At 40.4% G+C, this 16,782-nt stretch overlaps 1 protein-coding gene across 1 annotated transcript in view; it reads left to right on the forward strand.

Annotated features, from left to right (window-relative positions):
* The window catches only part of svep1 (sushi, von Willebrand factor type A, EGF and pentraxin domain containing 1), a 145,544-nt gene that overhangs the window by 116,970 nt on the left and 11,792 nt on the right, over positions 1-16,782 (forward strand). Inside the window, exons 34-44 of the mRNA XM_059355222.1 lie at positions 1,268-1,352; positions 1,473-1,664; positions 2,641-2,808; positions 2,896-3,568; positions 4,202-6,906; positions 8,016-8,250; positions 8,781-8,936; positions 9,595-9,658; positions 10,275-10,448; positions 11,345-11,521; positions 13,100-13,282. Of these exons, the coding sequence (XP_059211205.1) occupies positions 1,268-1,352; positions 1,473-1,664; positions 2,641-2,808; positions 2,896-3,568; positions 4,202-6,906; positions 8,016-8,250; positions 8,781-8,936; positions 9,595-9,658; positions 10,275-10,448; positions 11,345-11,521; positions 13,100-13,282 (4,812 nt within the window). The remainder of the gene's footprint in view (positions 1-1,267; positions 1,353-1,472; positions 1,665-2,640; positions 2,809-2,895; positions 3,569-4,201; positions 6,907-8,015; positions 8,251-8,780; positions 8,937-9,594; positions 9,659-10,274; positions 10,449-11,344; positions 11,522-13,099; positions 13,283-16,782) is intronic.

A 16,782-nucleotide genomic window follows, 5' to 3' on the forward strand; every position in this document is an offset into this window, starting at 1 on the left:
CCCCGACTTCATGGAAGTGCAGTATTTAATCACGGGAGAAGCCCTTTAATTAGTTCTTCCTTCCATTCACTAATGCCTCTCAGTCACACGTCTTTGGCTTCTGTCCATTTAGACACTTTCCTGTGTGCCTCTTTCATGTGCCATTAATCCTGAAACAAGTCTTTGCCAAAATCTAATCGACATTTCACCAATAACACTGTCAGGTGTCTGTAAACTTGGAAGACAAGAGGACAGACAAGTCTATAAAGGCTCTTTAATCAAACTGCATTTTGTTTTTTTCAACAAAATTTTTATTGAACTTTTATATACAGATAGACAACAATCAAAACAATAACATCCTTAAAATAAACAGTTTTTTTTATTCTCATTTTCTGAGAAAAAGTTTTGTGTTTTCATTATCTCTAAGCCAGAATCATCAAAATTACAAATCAGGCTTGAAATATTTCACTCTGTGTGTAATGAATCTATATAATGTACGAGTTTCACTTTCTGAAATGACTGACAAAAAATATTTAACTTTTTCACAATATTACATTTTTTTGAGATGTACCTGTAATCTATAAAATGACTGGGTGTAAATAGATTTATCGTCCTTTGTTACCAAGAAAATACATAAAATGACCAAAAAAAGACGTAAAATGACCCAAAAAAGGACACAAAATTACCAAAAGAGACACAACATAACCAAGAAAATACATAAAATGACCAAAATGAAACAAAAAAAGACACAAATTCACCAAAAAGAGACATAAAATTACCAAATGAGACACAAAATAACAAGGAAATACATAAAATGACCAAAAAAGGATGTAAAATGACCATAAAAGGACGTAAAATGACCAAAAAAGGACGTAAAATGACCAAAAAAGGACACAAAATGACCAAAAGAGTTAGGCCTCATTTTGCATGAATTACTGTATTAATACGGCGTGGACTTCAGAAAACACAGTGGACCAACACCAGCAGAGGACATGGCCCCAAACCACCACTGACTGTGGACTCACATATTCAACTTCTAATCAATATTCTAATTTTATACTGAGTTTTGTGTTTTCATTATCTCTAAGCCAGAATCATCAAAATTACAGGAAAACAGGCTTGAAATATTCCACTCTGTGTGTAATGAATCTATATAATGTATGAGTTTCACTTTCTGAAATAATTGACAAAAATATCAAACTTTTTCATGATGTTCTCATTTTTTTAGATGTACCTGTTCATTAATAGGACCAATCATTAATTAACCGTCTGTGATGTTCTCGTGCAGCCCTCTCCTGCCCGGCTCCGTCTGTCCCAGAGAACTCCGTCATGACGGGAAACAACTTCACCTATGGAAGCAAGGTGACTTTCAGGTATCATTTGCATCCCGTATAACACCCTGTTGTAACGAAGGAAATACTACAAAAGGTGTTACAAGTGAATCATGACAAACGTTTCTCTGTTGTTGTCTCACTCTGTTGTCTCGTCCTCAGCTGCATGAAGGGCTTCCTGCCTCAGATCCCCTATGAGTTTCACTGTCTGGCCAGTCTGAGGTGGAGCGGGACACCGCCCGTCTGTCACCCAGTGACCTGTGGGGGCCCGCCCACTGTGGACAACGCCCACTACACCCTCAACACAAACACATACCAGTCCACTGTCACGTATACCTGCGCTGAGGGATACAGGTATGGACACACAACTGTTTCCCCTCTCATCATGTTTGAACTGTTGGTTAGATACATGAGAGTTTTATCCATCATTTTAATTGCTTTGATTTATAGCAGGTCGTTATTACTGAATACAATAGACAAGTTGACATTAAGTTGAAATAATAAATAAACTAAGTCAATATTAAATAAATAAATTCATAGGCAAATATGCCTTTGAGATAAATAAATATGGATAATAAGCATAGGGGCTTTTATTTCTTAATGCTATATTTATTTATTTAATGGGACTTTTATTTCTTAATGCAATATTTATTTATTTCAAGACTTTCATTTTATAATGCCATATACATTTATTTCAGAGGACTTTTATTTTATAATGCCATATTTATTTATTTAATGGGACTTTTATTTCATAATGACACATTCATTTTTTATTTATTTAGAACCCCCTAGCCAGCTATTTTTCCACACTGGCTGGCTGCTCCATGTCCCAGTGGAAAGCACGTTGACAGCAATTAAAAATGACACAGTAGGATAACAAAGATTTTATAATATGGAATCTCCTGACTGTGAAAAATGTTTTGTGAGGTGTTTGCTCTCATTTAGCTCTCAAAGTGCACAAGATTGATGCATTCTACTTTAGAAGGAGATGTTTCTTTACCTGTTTGACAGTTTCGACTGAGGCTCCAATCTTCCTCAGAAGCGTCATTACTAGTCCTTAAATTAAATTCTTTCTGAACGTGGACTTAAAATCATTGTTTTATTTTATGGCCTTTTGGCCCTCAAAAAACTGACAACACAAAAGGCGAAGTGGCCTTGCCCCTGAAATGGCCAGTTCCGCTGTGAACTCTGTGCCGTTGGAACCTCAGTTGACATTCTGAACTCTGTATGAATCTGTTACATGTCACCACCGGTCGTCCTCCATAAATCTCTGTGACACTGTCATTGGAGTGGTGCGAGTGTGTAAACTAAGTGGTGTGTCCGTGTGAAGACCACAGGGCTCCATGGAGGTGGTGTGTGAAGCGACGGGGGAGTGGAGCCGGCCTTTCCCTCGCTGTGTCAACGTCCTGTGCAGCGAGCCTCCGGCCCTGAGGGACGCCGTGACGGTGGGAGAGAACTTTGAGCTGGGAAACAAGGTGCACTATGTCTGCAAAGAAGGGTAAATGTGCTTAAAGTCTCCTCTGCTATCACGCTGGAAATGAAACTTCTTTTGCCTTTTGCTGATCTCTTCCTGCCTCTTTCACAGCTACACTCTGATTGGCCCGGAGACCAGGGAATGTCTGCCAAGTGGCCAATGGAGCGACAGCTCCGCCCAGTGCGTCCCTCGCTCCTGTGGCCCCCCGCCCGCCATCGACCACGCCGAGCCCTACGGGAGCCACCAGCTGTTTGGAGACACGGCTAACTACTACTGCACGGACGGATACACTGCCGGCAACAACTCCAAGATGGTGTGTAACGCTCAGGGTGTGTGGGCGCCCCCTAGTGGCTCGGAGGCCCCCCGCTGCATCGCTAACTTCTGCCTACGTCCACCTGAGCTGCCCCACGCCATTTTAGACTCCGTCAACAAACCCAAATACGCCAGCAGCAGCGAAGTGAGCTATAAATGTGAGGAGGGCTTCATGCTGAACACCACGGCCACCCTGAGGTGTCTGATGGGAGGAGAGTGGGAGCCGTCGCCGTTTGATATCGGCTGCATGCCGGTGAGGTGCTCCAGGCCTGAGAGCATCGACCGAGGCTACGTCATGGGGACCAACTATAGCTTCGGAGCGGTGGTGGCGTACAGCTGCGATAAAGGCTTCCTGATCCGAGGGGAGAAGAGGAGGACCTGCAAGGCCAACGGGGAGTGGGGAGGAGCTCTGCCCACCTGTGTACCTGTCACCTGCTCACAGCCTCCTGCACTCAAGAACGGATTCATACAGGTTAGAAGTAATTGTGGTTTTGTTTTTACTTTTAAAGATTCTATTGAGGATTTATTTTTGATAGAAGTTTCAAATATCATCTTGTTTCTGATGTCATCACCCTAAAAAAACAAAAAAAACCCATCCTTGAACAAAATCCTTAACGTTATCCATTGGATTAAATGAGGTTATTATCGATTGTTAAATCAATTTATTTTTCTTTATCAGTTTTATCAACATAGACCAAGGAAGGCATTAAATAATGATGGAATAATATTCACACCTTTAGGCAACTAATGAAAATAATACAATAATGAAAATAGTCTTCGATTCTAAATGGATTGTTTTTTATTGTTGTTATATACCACAATAGGTAATACATAGCATTGTTAAAATGTTGATTTAGCATCTGAATGTTTACGTTATGTTTGAAACAGCTCTTAAAGTGTTTCAGAACTTTGTCTCAATTTCTAGAAATTATATTTACAGGCCGGTAGAATAAAGCGTTACAATTCAGTCTTAATTTCCTTATCCTGTAAAAAAGATTTTTCCATCGGTTATTTTTCTGTTAACGTGAGTGTAAATATGTTATATTATAACATATGTTATTTATGTTGTATATATTAATATATCCTTGTGTTTGTTTGTCTCCAGGGCAGAGTTCTATTAACCTTCAACAGCAAGGTGAACTACGGCTGTAACGCAGGCTTCAGGCTGATTGGTCATCGGGAGCGAATGTGCCAAGCGAACCGCCAGTGGTCCAACAGCGACCCTCCCACCTGCGTCCTGCTGACCTGCGACCCTCCTCCCAACATCGTCCACGGACACTACAAGGGCTCCGATTTCCAGGTGGGCCGAAAGGTGCAGTACTACTGTGACGAGGGCTACGAGCTGGCCGGGGACGCCACCTGGACCTGCCTGAAGTACGGGAGGTGGGACAAGTCGAGACGTCCCCGCTGCTCTCCGGTGCAGTGTCCGGAGCCGCCGCTGGAGGAGAACCACCTGGTCCTGAAGGGCCTGGACTCTGAGTCTGGAACGGTGGAGTTATCTTGCGAGGACGGCTACGTCCTGGAGGGAGCCCGCGTCCTCCGCTGCACCCCGTCCCAGGAGTGGAACGACACCTTTCCGCTGTGTAAGCAGGTGTTCTGCGGCCCTCTGCCCGAAGTGTCGTTCGGAGGCCCCTCCTCCGCCTCTCCTCCGTTCCCTTTCGGCTCCGTGGTGAGCTACACCTGCATGGATGGCTTCACTTTAAGAAAAGAAGGCTCTGTGTCCTGTGTAGCCAGCGGGCAGTGGAGCAATCCTTACCCAGAATGCATCCCTGTTGAATGCCCTCAGCCTGTGGAGGTTTCTAACGGTATCGTTGACGTCCAGGGTCTGATGTACCTCAGCAAAGCTCTCTACAGCTGCAGGACTGGATATAACTTAGTGGGCAACTCCACCGTGCTCTGTGGAGAGAAGGGGCTCTGGATCGGAGGCGTGCCTTCTTGCCGCCCAATCGAATGCTCCGTCCCCAAACAGATCACTAACGGGAAAGTCGTTTATACAAAACTCCAGTTTGGCCACAGTGGCACCTACTCCTGTCGCCGTGGTTACCGTCTCCAAGGCCCAGAGACCGTCCTGTGCCTGGCCAGTGGGGAGTGGGACATGGAGCCGCCTGTTTGCGTGCAGATATCCTGCACGCCGCCCCAACCGATTGAAAACGGATTCGTAGAGGGTCAGGATCACAGTTTCGGGGTCACCATTTTCTACAGCTGCTTCCCAGGCTTCCAGCTGGTCGGCCAGGACCATCTGACCTGCGAGGACTTCGGCTGGTCCAGCTCCGTCCCGGTCTGCGTGCCCTCCGACTGCGGGCTCCCTCCTCACATTGACTTTGGGGACTACGTCAGGGTGGGAGGACGCTCTGACACTGGATCATTAGCCTCCCCCATGGACTTGAGCTTCCTTCACGGGACCTTTATCGAGTACCGCTGCCACAAAGGTTACGACCTCACCAGCCCCACCAGGCTGGTGTGCCTGGAGGACGGAGGCTGGAACGGCACGGCACCGTCCTGTGTCCCGGCAGAGTGTGAAACACCACCCGGCCCGGAGCACGGCTGGGTCAACGTGAGTGACACCTCCCTGGGCAGCACGGTCAGGTACAGCTGTGAGGACGGATACGAGCTGCAGGGGGAGCCGCTGAGGCAGTGTGTGTCAGGCCGACTGTGGACTAACGATGCCCCGGTTTGTCGGCCCGTCTCCTGTGGTGACCCAGGCGCCATCGCTAACGGCACAGCTCACGGAGGGGCTTTCGTCTACCCTGAGGTCCTGCACTATGAGTGTAGTCCTGGATTTGTCTTAAAGGGGAGCGACACTATTGCATGCAAGGTGGACGGGAAGTGGAACAGACCGAAGCCGTGGTGTGACCCGGTGTCTTGTGGCCCCCCGAAGGTCCCCAGTGATGTTAGTTTTAGAGGAGATGACTACAGCTATAATAAGGAGATAGAACTGAGCTGTCAGCCCGGTTTCATCTTAAAAGAGAAATCTATCAGTGTTTGTCAGGCTGATGGCACCTGGAGCCACAAGTCTCTGAGCTGTGTTCCTGCCCGCTGCGGGAAACCCTCGCCAGTAGCCAACGGGCGTGTGTCCGGGTCTGAGTTCGGCTTAAACAGCAAGGTAAGCTACGAATGTGACGAGGGATACACGCTTAACGGAGAACACACGCGTATTTGTCAGTCAGACGGACTTTGGGACAAACCTGCGCCTCGCTGTGACATCATCAGCTGCGATCCACCCGAGGACATCAGCCACGGCTTCCTCAACGGCTCCAGCTTCAACTACGACGACGTGGTGGAGTACGTGTGCTTCGACGGCTACGAGGTGGTGGGGGACCCCGTGCTGAGGTGCTCCGCTCGGGGCTTCTGGGTGGGCACGGTGCCTCAGTGTCGGCCCTGCGTCTGCGCCCTCCCCGTGGTCAAATTCGGCGTGGTTCTCGGCCGCGAGCGCGCCTGCGGAGACGTCGTGCACTTCCAGTGTGATGGCGGCTACAAGCTGCTGGGCCCCTCTCAGGCGGTGTGTGAGAAGGGGGGGGTGTGGGGCCCCGGGGTGCCCGTGTGTGGCCGGGGAAGGTGCAGTGTCGCCCCGCCTACAGTGGCCAACGCTGTCCTGCAGGGCGGCAGTGCCACCTTCCCAGACACGGTGATCTACCGGTGTCGGCCGGGCTACCAGCCCAGGGGCTACCCACACCTCTCCTGTGGAAGAGACGGCAGGTGGGGGGAACCCAGAATCAGCTGTGAGCCTCTGAGCTGTGGAAAGCCTCCACCTGTCGCCCACGCTCAGGTGGAGGGAGACACCTTCACCTTCCCAAACCAGATCACATACAGGTAAACACTGCAATTATTCATGCTTTCTTTCTTTAAACCTTATTTTTCTTCCATTTTTGAGAGACATTATCCACCACAGTAACTGTGCATCAATGCTTTAATTACACCAGAATGTTTTGCCAATAGTCTCATCTGAACTCCTGCACTGTTTTTTTTTAGAAAACCTGTAGGCCAGGAGGCCCAAATTTGAGGATTGTAATAATAATTTCTATCTGCAGTAAACATGTTTAATTGGCTGCACTGTGGGGTTTTAAAAATGTATTTATAACATATTAAAGGCTAATTGTTTTGTGCCAGGTTTTCCAAATCTGACTTTCACTTCCTCATTTTTTAAAATATTTTTCAACAATATCTGTACTGAATTTTGAATATATTTCACTCTTACAAATAGAGAATAGCAATAATAAAATTTCAAATTAACAACAAAATATGTAGTCATCAAATTCAAATAAACAAAATAATAAAATAATTACAAAAAAATAAAATAAAAGCACCAAAGACCTTAGTTAAAAACAATTGTAGTCCAAAAAGAAAAATAAACATTTCACATATTTCACGTTAACAGATAAATAAAATAAAAACACTTAGCAATTCAAATTCAAATTTCACATATTTAGAAATGAAATATCTACAAAATAAAAATGCATAAGATTACATAGATGGTGGTTGTTTTCTGTTTTCCACTTTTTTAAAAATGAATAATAATAATAATAATAATAATAATAATTAATAATAATAATAATAAAAATATTTTATTTTTATTTTTATTATCATTATTATTATATATTACAATATATAATAATAAGAATAGTTATTATTGTTGTTGTTATTATTATTTTACCCCTTTAATTTACTGTTAAAATATAGGGGCACTTGGTTGATAAATGTTCTTTGTAATGCTAAAAAATTAATAAAAATCTATGTTAAAAACACATAAGACAAACTAAAACAAAACAAAACAAAAACACATAGAAAGACTCAGCAACACACGTCAGTCAGTCTCTCCACCTCTTTCTCTCCTTCACGTATCGAAGGTATATCAGTGTTTCTCCATCATGAAGCTCTTGTCCATTAGACCTCTACCTTTCCTAACTTCCATGTTTTTCCAGGTGTGAGGACGGCTACGCTCTCGCCACACAGACATCTTCTCTCTCCTGTCAGAGTGACGGCACCTGGTCCAAACACAGCGTCCGCTGTAGCCCCGCCCCCTGCCTGCTGCCCGCCAACTCCTCCAACCCCCATCTGGTGATCAGCGGGGAGGAGCTGACTCCTGTCGGGGGCACCGTCACCCTCTCCTGCCCTCCTGGTCTCCACCTGCAGGGCTCAGCACTCGCTGAGTGTCAGGTAGGAAAGAAGCCGGTCAATCATTGATCCCAAGTCCCATAAACTCTTAATCTTAATATGAATCAATAACAAGATGTTCTTACAGAGAGGTCCGTGCCTCCTGCTTTTTATCATTTCACATCTGAAATGACTCTGAGGAAATTCCTCTCTATCCTCTCTGTTTTCCACTGAACATGCACAGTAAAATCAGCATTACCCAGAATAACACTGTAAGAGTTGATCTTAACAAGTGTCTACATGGGTCCACACCTCAGTGTTAATGTAACACTTTTTCGAGTGTTGGTACTTTTACACTGAGTTAGTGTAAATTTGACTCTTTTTGGTGTTAAATTTGAACTCCAAAAAGAGTCAAATTTACACTACACTCGAAAAAGTGTTACATTAACCCTCTGAGGTGTGGACCCATGTAGACACTTAAAAAGTGTTAAGATCAACTCTTACAGTGTTAATTTGGGTATGCTGATTTTCCTCTGTGCCAATCAGAACCCATAAATAATGCTGTCACTTTCCTGTCCTTTGTGTTTTATCAGCCGGGGGGGCGCTGGGCTCCAAGCCTCTCCTCAGTTTCCTGCGAGCTGGTGGTTTGTGAGAAACCCCCTCCTCTTCTCCACGGTGTCACCGAGGGCGACAGCTACAACTACGGGGACTTCCTCATGTATTCGTGCCTGCCAGGCTTTGACATGAAGGTACTGCTCAGCAGGCCAAGTTTAGCAGCAAAGATTAGAAATAACATTTAGGTGACACACAGGGAAACAACAGCTGTAGGGGAAACCTAATCTACCAAAACATTCCTGTTTTGCTGTGCAATTGAGCCCCTTTTTCCAAGTTTTTTAACTCATAAAAGATGTGTTTTTTGTGTGATTATGCTGGCAGAAAGTCATATCCTGTACAACAACAGAGCTCTCCCTCTCCCCTCCTGCACTGTGCTTTAAAACAACAGGCCGAGCTAATGGCTAACAGTTGGCTAACAATCTGATTATCTGGCTAACAATCAGATTACAGCAGGTCACATGATTTCCCCTCAGCAATCGATGCGAGTGTGCAGTTACAGAGCAAACACAAGCAGCTGAGTCACTCTATTCCTGATACACTGATACCCATTGATATGTTAGCCTCGGCCGTTTGAAATCTCGCCACAATGAGTGCATTTTATGACACTGATGATAACACAGACAGGGCAAACTGCTGACTAAATAGTCCAGTGTTTCAATCTACGGTGAAAAAATCAATAGAGTGGATCTTGACTGTATCATGTTGTCTGTTTTTTCTGCAGCTCAGTATCTGCTGTGTGTTTAAGGTCTTCTAGTGTTCTTGTGTCTTTACACTTTGTTCATGTTGTCACAGGGAGACTCGATCCAGACGTGTCAGGGGGACAGAACATGGAGCGGCACCCAGCCGCTGTGTGTTGGTAGGTTTGTTTACACAGAATATTAATGTATCTATTGTTGAAATGACTCATCACCTTGAGAGAATGAAACATATAAAGTCAGAAAGCAAAATATAACTTGCATTTATTTTATTGATTGCATTTTTTACTTGCAGGCATAGAAAAAAAATATTAGACCACCTTGTTTTCTTCAATTTCTTGTTCATTTTAATGCCTGGTACAACTTAAGGTACATTTGTTTGGACAAATATAATGATAACACAAGTAGCTCATAGGAGTTTAATAACTTTAATTTGCTGCTATCTAGACATTTTTCATGGTTTTTTTTTATATTGATTTTGGTTGTTATGAAGAAAACCATGGAAAATGTCTAGATATCAGCTCTTCAATTAAACTCTTAACAGCTAATTTTGTTGTTATCATTATATTTGTCCAAACAAATGTACCTTTACTTATACCAGGCATTAAAATGAACAAAAACAAGGGTAGTCTAATCCTTTTTTCTATGACTGTATGATTTATACGGATTTATATTTAATTACGGCTTATCGAGGGTGTTTCTCAGAAAGGTTTCCTTATCCTATAGTCTCACCACGCCTTCAACAAACAGGTTTACGCTTGTCTTTTGTGTCCCCAGCACAATCCTGTGGGCCTCCTCCCACAGTGCAACATGGACAGGTTCACACGTCAGGAGAGACGTATCTACACAACGCCAGCTATGTGTGTAATGCTGGTCTGCAGCTGTTTGGCTCAAAGACTCTCGTCTGTCAGAGCAACGGCACCTGGAGCCTCCCAGCTCCAACATGTGAAGGTACAGAGACCATCAGAGATCAGTTAGTGGATGGATGGATGGATGGATGGACGGATGGACGGATGGACGGATGGACGGATGGATGGATGGATGGATGGACGGATGGATGGATGGATGGATGGATGGATGGATGGATGGATGGACGGATGGATGAAAAGATGAATAGATGGATGGATGAATAAAAAGATGGATGGATGGATGGATGGATGGATGGATGGACGGATGGATGGACGGATGGATGAAAAGATGAATAGATGGATGGATGAATAAAAAGATGGATGAATGGAAGGATGGATGGATGGATGGATGGATGGATGGATGGATGGATGGATGGATGGATGGATGGATGGATGGATGAATAAAAAGATGGATGGATGAATAAAAAGATGGACGGATGAATAAAAGATGGATGGATGAATAAAAAGATGGATGGATGGATGGATGAATAAAAAGATGGATGGATAAAAAGATGGATGGATGGATGGATGAATAAAAAGATTGATGGATGGATGAATAAAAAGATGGATGGATGGATGGATAAAAAGATGGCTGGATGGATGAATAAAGAGATTGATGGATAAAAAGATGGATGGATGGATGGATGGATAAAAGGATGGATGGATGGAAGAATAAAAAGATGGATGGATGGATGAATAAAAAGATGGATGGATAGATGATGAATAAAGGGATGGATGGATGGATAAAATTACATAGAATAAAAATAATCACTATAGATATATACAATATATTAATAAGAATATTCAGAATAATAATAGTAAAATCAGCACAAACATTTGAAAATCAGTGCAGAACTGCAAATGAATTGAGCACCATTTGAAGCAGTGTTTCTCTTTGTGGATGATGAGTTTAATGTGCGTGGTTCTCTGTGGTACCAGCGTCCAGAGGCTGCGACAGCCCCAAGCAGATGCTGCACGGTAAAGTGACGGAGCACAACCTGAACACAGGGCGCGCCGTGGAGTTCATGTGTGATAAAGGCTTCAGTCTGGTGGGAGATTCTCTGGTGGTGTGCATGGGCGGCAACACCTGGAGCTCCACCTTCCCCACCTGCCAACGTGAGAAACACACACAGCCATTTACACATAAACACACAGAATTCACTGGATGTTTCAGTGACGTGATGTGAATGACTGTAATCACTGTTAACCTCCACTCACTGTGGCTTCCTGTGACTAAAGTCCTCTGTATTTGGTAAACGTTTGCAACACACAATACCAGCAAATGAACTAGTTTCATAACACAGATTGTAACAACAGAGTCAAAGTTTATACCGGAAACCAGAAAGATCTTTATTGTGATTACACTCAAATACAATGAAATAGTGGATGGCTTCTCTTCATGCATTCAGTAAAAAAAGAAAAGAAAAAATGATTGCACCACCCTTGTTTTCTTAAATTTTATTGTTCAATTTAATGCCTGGAACAACTAAAGGTAAAATTTTTTGGACAAATATAATGTTAACAACAAAAATAGTTGATTTTTTGATTTTAAGAGCTGATATCTAGACATTTTCCATGGTTTTCTTGATAATGATTTTGGTTATTATCAAGATCTTTCAATGTAACGTAATCCAGTGAGACACGTAGCAACATACCACAAGTCACGCCTTGGACGTTTCACAAAGACGCCATTCATTGCAGGGTTGGATTGCATTATGTGCGACAGGAGGGTCTGTTTCTATGGTCACATGATTGGAGTTTGGGCTCATACAAAGAAATGTATTTTGTGTCCAAGGTGTCTTTGAATTCAGAATTTTTAAAAGTTGTATACAGTCATAGTAAACCAAAATCATTATGAAGAAAATCATGTTAAATGTCTAGATATCAGCTCTTAAATTAAACTCTTATGAGCTATTTTTGTTGTTATCATTATATTTGTCCAAACAAATGTACCTTTCGTTGTACCAGGCTTTAAACTGAACAAGAAACCACAAATTTATACTGATGTATCAGTACTGCTACATATGTTGGTGTACAGAAAATATATATTTAGCACTTATTCATATTGATTGCATTTCTTTGTTTTCTTTATTTCACACAAACATATTTACAATGACATTAATAAACATTTCGTGGTTTTTGTATACATCAAAGAAAAACACACTTAACACTTCAAAAAAATTCACAAATTTTCCATTAAAATACATACAAAACAACCACCATCTGAGATTACATAGATGGTGGTTGTTTACAGATTATAGAGGCTGATGACTTGCTGTCATTCGTAGTGTTGTTGTTGTTATTGTTGTTGTTGTGTTTATGGTAAAAATGTACGGAATAGCACTTTCTTTTTGCTGTCAGCTGGATAAAGACCTTTATTGGTTACTAACCCTTAAATTATAGTTAATTTTGTATAGTTTGATTTGCACTTATTTTATCCATTGCATTTCTGTGTGTTTTTTCTTGTTTTTTCTCTATTTAATTTTCTTTTTATGTATAATAATAATAATAATAATAATAAATGTATTCATATAGCATTTTCAAAACAAATTTCCAAAGATAAAAAAATATATAAAAAAATTCGTAGTGTTGTTGTGTTTATGGTTAAAAATGTACGGAACACTCCTTTCTTATTGCTGTCAGCTGGATAAAGACCTTTATTGGTTCCTAACCCTTGGTTTCTGCTCCTCACAGCGAAGTCGTGCTCGGCTCCTCCAGGCTGGAGGGACGACGGCAGCAGGAACGGGTCCCGGCAGAAGTTCCTGGTGGGCCAGTCGGTCCGTGTGGCCTGCCCCAAAGGTCAACAGGTGAAAGGCAGCGGCAGCATCACCTGCAGGCCCGACCAGAGCTGGAGCCCCGTCAGCTCCGTCTGTGAACGTACGTATCCTCTAAATATACACTTTACATCCTGTTTGAGGAAGCTTTACTGCAAACATACTTCTTTTATTTTTTAAATGATCTTCTATTTAAAGTACATTTAGAATAACAGAGCTGAAAAAATGTGACCACAGATTATTACATATGTTGGTGTACAGAAAAATATATATTTAGCACTTATTTTTATCAATTTTTATCAATTTAAGTTTGTTTTTATGTATCATAATACTAGTAGTAATAATGATGATATAAATGAGAATATCATTATTATTATTATTAATAATAATAATAATAATAATAATAATAATAACAATAATAAAATTGTATTTATATAGCATTTTCAAAACAAATTTACAGAGATGAAAAATATCAAAATTATAGTTAATTTTATGTTGTATTGTTTGATTTGCACTTATTTTATTGATTGCATTTCTGTGTATTTTTTCTTGATTTTTTTTCCATTTAAGTTTCTTTTTATGTATTATAATAGTAGTAGTAGTAGTAGTAGTAGTAGTAGTAGTAGTAGTAGTAGTAATAATAATAATAAATGTATTTATATAGCATTTTCAAAACAAATTTCCAAAGATAAAAAAATATAAAAAATTATAGTTAATTTTATGTTGTATAGTTTTTAAGTACTTGATTTGTACTTATTTTATTGATTGCATTTCTCTGTATCTGCATTTTTCTTGATTTTTCTCAATTTAAGGTTCTTTTTATGTGTAATAATAGTAATAGTAGTAATAATAATGATAATAATAACAAATAATAATAATGTATTTATATAGCATTTTCAAAACCAATTTACAAAGATAAAAAAAATATAAAAAATTATAGTTAATTTTATAGTTTGATTTGCACTTATTTTATCGATTGCATTTGTTTATTTTTTTTGCCTTGGTTTTTAATAATAATAACAATAATACATTTATTGATAGCATTTTTCAAAACGACATTGACTTGCTTTAAAAGACAAAAATAAAAAATATCAAAATAATAGTTAATTTTATATTTCATAGTTATTTTATTTTTTTAATTTGCAGAATGATTTACTGCTCAAAACATAAAAGCATTTAAAAAATGTCATCCTTGATATTTAACTTAATTTTTAACTGTATGTCATTATTTCTTGGTTCATGTGTTAATTAATAATTATCAATAATGTTTTGTGCATTATAAGTATTTCTAAGATATTTTGTTATATATATATATTTTTTTTTTTTTCCTTTTTCCTCAGTCAGTCTGAGATCCAGTTCATGTGATTTAATTGTGTTTGGAGAAATCAGTGTCCTGTGATCGTTTTAATATTGATCGGAACTGAAACTAGCAAATTACATCACAATTAACAAGATAATAATAGTGAAATAAAACCTGTTTATTTGATTTTGCACACCTCTGCATGCTCCCCTGGTCAACACGTGCATGTCTGTGGGCTTTAATGTTCCTGTGAGCTGAAGAATAATTTCTCTCTGTTGTTGCCGTCTCTCTCTCTGAGCTTTCATCAGCACAAACGAGTGCATCAAACACTGATGTGTCCTCTGCTCGGCTAATTACGGGCACCTCTGCAGCTCCTATGGCAACCTTTGTCCACTAATCCTCTGATCTTTCTTGCCTGCAGTCGTCCTGAATCTGCAACACAATGGTGCTCATGTTGCTACGGCTCATTGTTTCTATCTGCACGCTGTTTATCCTCCTGTTTGCATGTTCACTATGATCCTTTTAGTCCCGTTTTGAGGCAGATCACGGAAACCACACGACTGAATCATCTGACACGTTTGCATGAAATTCACTTTGTCCACAGGTGATGAGGGGTCCTTAAAAAAACACAGCTTGATTTAATCTAGTGGACACAGATCTCTCACTCTGCAGTGCACAGTTTCATATTGAGTATGTTTATATATACAAGGAGTAGACAAAATAAAAGAAACACCTTACAATAGAAGATAGAAGCTCCACAAACAGATTTCTGGAGCTTTTACAACAGATATTTAAGTATTTCTTAAAGGGGAAGTCCAGTATTTTTCAACCTATTTTTTGTTTTATTGTTTAACCCTCTGAACCCCAACAAATATACTGTATATTTTTTTTAAATGTCACCAAAGATACACCATTTATCGTAGTAAGAACCTGTAAAAAAAATACGCTTCTTTTAGAAAAAGTGACCAGAAAGAAGCTTAATATTGTGATATTTCTGTCAAAATCACTTTATTTCACGTCTCATTTAAAACATTGCCAAAAACGAACCACTTGGAATAAACTATAAATAAAAATAATCATTTATCAGAGAAATTCAACTTTCGTTTTTCCTTTTTTTATGATTTTGTCATAACTGTGTTATTTTTATTTTTTAATTTTTTAAAGATATTTTTTTGGGCCATTTTCAAGGCTTTATTGATAGTGAGAAACAGAGTGAAAGGGGAAGACATGCGGGAAAGGGCTCCGAGCCGGATTCGAACCCGGGCCGCCCGCTCACGAGGACGGTGCCTCTATGGTACGCGCTCTACCAGGTGTGCCACCAGGGCGCCCCATAACTGTGTTATTTTGCACAAAAGACATTTTGAAGTTGTTTCTTTATAAAAGATAATACTTTATTGAAATTTCAGATAAGTAAATATACAGTTATACAAAAAATATATAGTTTTGCAAATGTAAATACAGTTATACAAAACACAAATTTATATATATTTTCACAAATTTAAATACACACATATATATATATATATAAATATATATATATATATATATATATATATATAAATACGTATCAAGGCAGTTCAAGAAAATAAAAGAAATGCATGCATGTACATATACATATACATGTGCATATACACATAAACATACATTGAAGTTGTTTCCACTTCTAGCCATGATTGTGCTGATTCCATAGAGCTGCAGGACTTATAGATTTAACTGAAATACAAGGCCACAGTGAGTTAAATGTAAAAAGGAGCAACAAATGCCATGAAACAGCTTGTTGGGGTTCAGAGGGAACAACAGCTTGTGAAATAGTTCCAGTATTGATTACAGGAGCTTCCAGGTCAACAGCCTCAATGAAACGTTACATCCTCTAACGGTTTGTTTTGGCCCCAACAGGCTCCGATTGTTGTTATGAGTGTCTGACATCATGATGGAGAGAATCCCACAGAGAATGAAAATGTTCCTCTTTACATTTAACATGATCCAGTCTGTTTGTGATTGACTTTAACCAAGTCTTGCTCAAGGAGAAGTCTCCTTCTGAAATCTGGATATCAGGCAGCAACAGGTCCCACAACAGTTCTTGTCCCTGTGTGGACCGAGGCGTCACAGGAACACGTCTCTAGAGCCTCTCCCTCTGAACTGTGTCTAAAACAAGATAACAACACTAAATCTGAGGGAAAAGGTTTCTCAAAACCAGTGAAATTATCTGTCCATGCAGCAAGATCATTTCTCTTGACAAGATTTCTTGAAGTAAGATTACAGCGTGAAGTTGAACACTTAAAATAGGATATTAACTCTTAAAA

Source organism: Centropristis striata, chromosome 17 (genome assembly GCF_030273125.1).
Source record: "Centropristis striata isolate RG_2023a ecotype Rhode Island chromosome 17, C.striata_1.0, whole genome shotgun sequence".
NCBI lineage: Eukaryota > Metazoa > Chordata > Actinopteri > Perciformes > Serranidae > Centropristis > Centropristis striata.